Consider the following 5,274-nt stretch of genomic DNA (forward strand, 5'->3'; position numbering starts at 1 on the left):
TAGCTAGCTCTGTAGACTTTTGATATCCTTTCGTACAAGGCCTATAGGTGTCTATTCGAATTAAGGCTCGTTTGATGTCCCACGCACTCCCATATGCCTCTGAGTGACACTACCGCCGATACTGATCCGAGTAGTCTTGCCTGCGCCGTTACAAGTATAAGACTAAGGTATTACCCTTTAGGCTATATGTAACGGGCTGAACGCCCTTTGGATAGCTCCTCGATGGAATCTCGGCCTACTCGCAGAACCCGGGTGCTGTCTCGAGCACCCGGATTCTCTGCGCACCGCCCGAACGACGTTCAGACGACAGCCGCAGGACCCAGAAGCTGCCTCGTGCACCTAGACTTCACCGGTCCGATTGTTACTCGGGTAACCAGCTTGTATATAGACAGCTACGTAGCTTGGGAGCTTAGCTCCTCATCGAATACAACCTCTTGTATACCTCGCGATTGCTCCCCAGAGCGCAGCCCCTTACACTATATAATAGTCTAGTAACTTATTAGTAATATATAAACGATATATTGATTAATTACCTAGATAACTTCTGTATCGCCTATCTAGATAATATTCTTATCTACTTTAAGTTAGAGGCGGAATATATCTAGTATATGCGTAAAGTACTAAAAAGGTTATAGTAAGTAGAACTCTAAGTTAAAATTAAGAAGAGTAAATTCTATATTACTTAGATAAAGTACTTAGTATATTCTTACTAATAAAGGCCTAGAGGTAGATTATAATAAGGTAGAAGCCCTCCGTAACTAGGTCTAACCTACTACTATTACTAGTGTAACCTCGTTTCTAGGCTTTATAGAATTCTATTAGTAATTCGTTCTAGAATACTTATAAGTTACTAAACTAATTATTACACTCTAGAGCCCCGCGAAGCTCTTTATATAGGATTTAAACTATAACTATATCTTTAATAAGTTAAAAGCAGCCCTACTAGTAATCTTTACCTTATATTACTATTACCTAGAGTATAATACTAAGGTAGAGATAAATATATCTAATAGTGTTGTAGCTAGAGTACTATTTTAGAACTAACTAAATAGCTTATAGTGCCTAGTAGCTTTCTTTAGTAAGGTTCTATTTAGATTAGAGCTAAATTAGGAGATATATAATAAGAAGTTGTATGCTATTATTATAGTATTTAATAAGTGGAGATCTAAGTTAGTCTTAGTCTACTCCTAAGTTTAAGTATACTCTAACTACTACTTACTAGAGTACTTTATAACTACTAAGGTTCTAAATACTTAATAAGTAAGATAGGCTAAATAGCTTACTTTATTTAACTTCTGTATCTAATACACGCCTAGTAAGGATAACGCCCGCGCTAATATTCTTAGCCGTCGTGAATAGGATATATAGAACTTAAGAACTACATAAATTAATAAACGTTCGCGGGTTCTTTAGGACCGTACTAACTAAATAACTAAATTAACTCTAAACTTACTAAGGCGTATATAGAATAACTATCTAAGTAGACTATCTTGCTGCTAGTAGTTAAGCCTACTTAGAAGACTATATCCCTAGACTCTCTTAAGCTAATTAAGCTTCTGTTGTAGTAAAACCGCGCGTTGTTTAAGAAAGAGCGCTGTACTCTTCTTAATAAGTATTAGATAGAAAATAGGTTGTTACTCTACTTAAACCGCCTCTATGTGTAGCTAGACTTTATCGCTTACACTTAGTTAATCTAAGAGGCCTATAACTAGGTCTTATTAGCCTATCTAAGTGCTAAGAAAACTTATTAGCTACTATCTTAGAAGTACTACTAGAAAGGTATAGAAGCTATCTATAAGAGGTATATACGGAACTGCCTAGCCTGCTGTAAGGCCTATTCGAGATAGACCTAAGTTCTAGGGCTAATTTACTCTCTTCTAATTTCTAACTAGCTAATGTAATATCTTTACATTAACTTTAAGAAATTCTATAAGGATAAAGCTAGATATAATTAGATTATGGTTATAATTAACTAGTTGTCTAAGTAAGCTATCTCTATCCTTTATTATAAGATAATTAATGTAAGAGGTATAGCTAAACTCTTTATCTAGTAGGTATACTAATTTAGATATACTCTAGAGACTATTATCTCTAATTAAGAACTATAATTTGTGTCTAGTTTCTGGTCTAAATTCTGCTAGATTCTAGGCGTTAAAGTTAAGCTATCTACCGCCTATTATAAAGAAACTAATAGTTAGATAGAGATTATAAATAAGTATATTAATTAGAGACTACGTCCGTTTGTGTTCTACTATTAGGATAACTAGAGTAGGCTGTCAGAGATCTAAGCTACTCAGCTAATCTCTAATAAGATCAATCTATCAATCGACTAGATCGCTATACCCTAGCGATCTATACTATCATACTACTAGTGTATCACGAGTATATTAGTAGCGTAAGAGATAAATAAAGATTACGTGTATACAACGTAATCTATCGCTACTAGCTAGTATAAATACTAGTGATAGGAATACTAGATAGAAAGCAGAGCAGATTGCACAGAGCAGACTACTAGTGCGGATAACAAGATAAGATCGGATCAATCCAATTCTTCAATCTCTCTCCCCTAGCATTATTTCTCTTTCATCCTAGAACCTATCGATTCGCTACCTCTAAGTCTATCGCTAGATAAGTAGACGACTCTACCTCTAAGCTAGCTATAGAACAAGTAGCACCCTCCTTATTTCAACAGGTTATGAGCCCGGATTACGCGTTTATTCGAAGGTTCTAACAAAGTCTACTACAAAAGGCTTAGCGTTCACGTAAGAACTAGTACTATTTAGGCTAGATTCTTAGCAAGAGCTAGGGTAATAATAAGGGTTAAGAGAAAACCACGGCTAAAGAAGCTAAAAAACTCTAGATACTAGGTTCATCCAAAGCTAGATCAGCTGATTGCAATATATCGATCTATATCAATCAGCAGCTAGAGTTCTTCATAGAAAGAACAGTAACTGCGATAGCATCAGCATATATACGAGCTTATCAGCCGATCTAGAATAATAGATCAAAATAGCTGATAGTATCTTCAAAGTACCAAAACTTAAAGGCAGCTCTAACTATAATATCTAGGCACTACGGATTAAATTAGTACTTATGCAGCAAGACTGTAGGGAGATTATATTAATTAATCCAGCCCAACTCACTCAAGAGAAATACCCTAAGAGCTATTAGAAGCTTAAAGGCTTAAAAGCCAAAGCTCTATTAATACTTCGACTTAGTCTTAAAGACGGGCCACTACTTCAGACAAAGGAGTACACTAGCCTAGTAGAGCTATAGAGCAATCTCGAAACTCTATACTCTTAGAAAGAGTTCAGCTCTAATTTCTTAATCTGCAAAGATCTAATCAATACCACACTTATAAGCTACTAAAATAACGTCGAAACCTATCTTTAAAAGCTATTAAGGCTTACTTTAAGCTTAAAAGCTTGCAAAATCGAACTGCCCAATCGATTCATTGCTGCGCTAATACTCAACAATTTAAGTTTAGAATTTAATTATCTTATTACTGCGATCACGCAAGACTTTAGATCAAACAAAGAAATTAATCTTAAAATAATATGCAGCTAGATTATTAACGAATCCAGACGTCTTAGATCTATTAAGAATAGCTCCAGCAGCTTAAACAGCTCGATCCAAAGGAGCTATATTAAATCTTATTAATCCAATCCATCCCACCAATCCGATCCATTCCATCGATCCGATCTATCCCATTAATTCAATCTATACTATCAATCTAATTATAGATTCGATTAATCTTATCGATCTTATTAATCTAAGAATATAGAAATATCCTTATTAACTCAGAAATCTAACAGAAGCTTAAAGCACTGCAGCTACTGCAGAAGAAATAGGCATCTAGTTGATTAATATTAGTAAAAAGATCCATCTAAGCGCACCAACCAGAGCTTATTTAAAACAAAAGAAGCTCTATCTACGATTATATTAGTAGACCAAAATATCGCTAATATCAATACTACCAGATCTATCTAATCTACCAAATCCATTAAGTAGATACTAAATAGTGGAGCTAGTGCGCATATCTGCTACGATCGAACCCTATTCCAGAATCTTACTAGTGTATCTAACACCTATATGAAATAGAGTAATATAGGAACACTACTACTAGTAATAGCCAAAAAAGAAGTACTAATCACGTTCACTAGCACCAGCAGATTAGTAGTGCTAAAAGAAGTACTCCTTATACCAGACTTTTATGTTAATCTATTAAGTCTCTATTAAGTAGTCTAAAAAGAAGCAGAATTCTAATTTACTAAGAACTATAGTCTAATTACTCGTTCTAATAAGACACTAGCTAAGGGATAATACGCTCAAAAGATCGCGATCTTTACCACAATTAGCGATATCTATTAAACTAATTAGATCTATATAGAGATTAATAACTTAGTACAACTAATTAATCTATTAGACTAGCTAAATCTATTATCTAATATATCAAATCTATCTGAACAATTAGAGCTATTAGAACAGCTCAATTAATCGAAATCTATTAATTAGAATAATTAGATATCTCTACTATACCAACGTTTCGGCCATATTAGAAAGACAAGCTTAAATAAGCTTTATAAAAATACTGATAGCATTAAATTAAATATTAAGACTAATAACTTATTTAGCAATTACGAGATATGCTTAAAAAGTAAATTTACTAGTAAGATAAGTAGAGATCTAATCTTAACTCTAGTCAATAATTTTAGCGATCTTATCTACTACGATCTAGGAGAGCCTATTAAGCTAAAAATAAATAAGAGCTATAGGTACAATATAACCTTTCTTAACTACTATACTAAGTATCTAGAAGTCGATCTTCTTATATCTAGATCAGAGCTTATAACACCAGTTAAAGCTTTTATTAAACGAGCTGAAGTATAGGATTTAAAGTAGATTAAGCTTATCTAATTAAATAATAAGCTAAATACGAAAGATCTACAGAAGCTCTTAAATAGAAAAGGTTTTAAACTCCAATTTACCTCTCCATTTAATCTAGAAGGCAAAGGTAGAGCTGAATAGATTTGTAACGGTTCGAGTACACACTGAACTAACATCCGAAAGGGATCCGAACATGGGCACGCACTAGCCGAGGGCAGATCTGCTGATATAAAACCCCACCTTCTCCATACCGTAGCTCGATAGATTTTTGATATTCTTTCGTACAAGGCCTATAGGTGTCTATTCGAATCAAGGCTCGTTTGATGTCCCACGCACTCCCATATGCCTCTGAGTGACACTACCGCCGACACTGATCCGAGTAGTCTT

At 34.4% G+C, this 5,274-nt stretch overlaps 1 protein-coding gene across 1 annotated transcript; it reads left to right on the forward strand.

Annotated features, from left to right (window-relative positions):
• Positions 1–93: 93 nt before the first annotated feature.
• Positions 94–343, forward strand: COCSADRAFT_160226 (uncharacterized protein; the record flags this gene model as incomplete). Its single annotated transcript, XM_007701518.1, has 2 exons — positions 94–154; positions 216–343. The coding sequence occupies 2 exons, from the start codon at positions 94–96 to the stop codon at positions 341–343; spliced, it is 189 nt and encodes a 62-aa protein (XP_007699708.1).
• Positions 344–5,274: the final 4,931 nt, after the last annotated feature.

The sequence above is a fragment of the Bipolaris sorokiniana genome (assembly GCF_000338995.1).
Source record: "Bipolaris sorokiniana ND90Pr unplaced genomic scaffold COCSAscaffold_6, whole genome shotgun sequence".
NCBI lineage: Eukaryota > Fungi > Ascomycota > Dothideomycetes > Pleosporales > Pleosporaceae > Bipolaris > Bipolaris sorokiniana.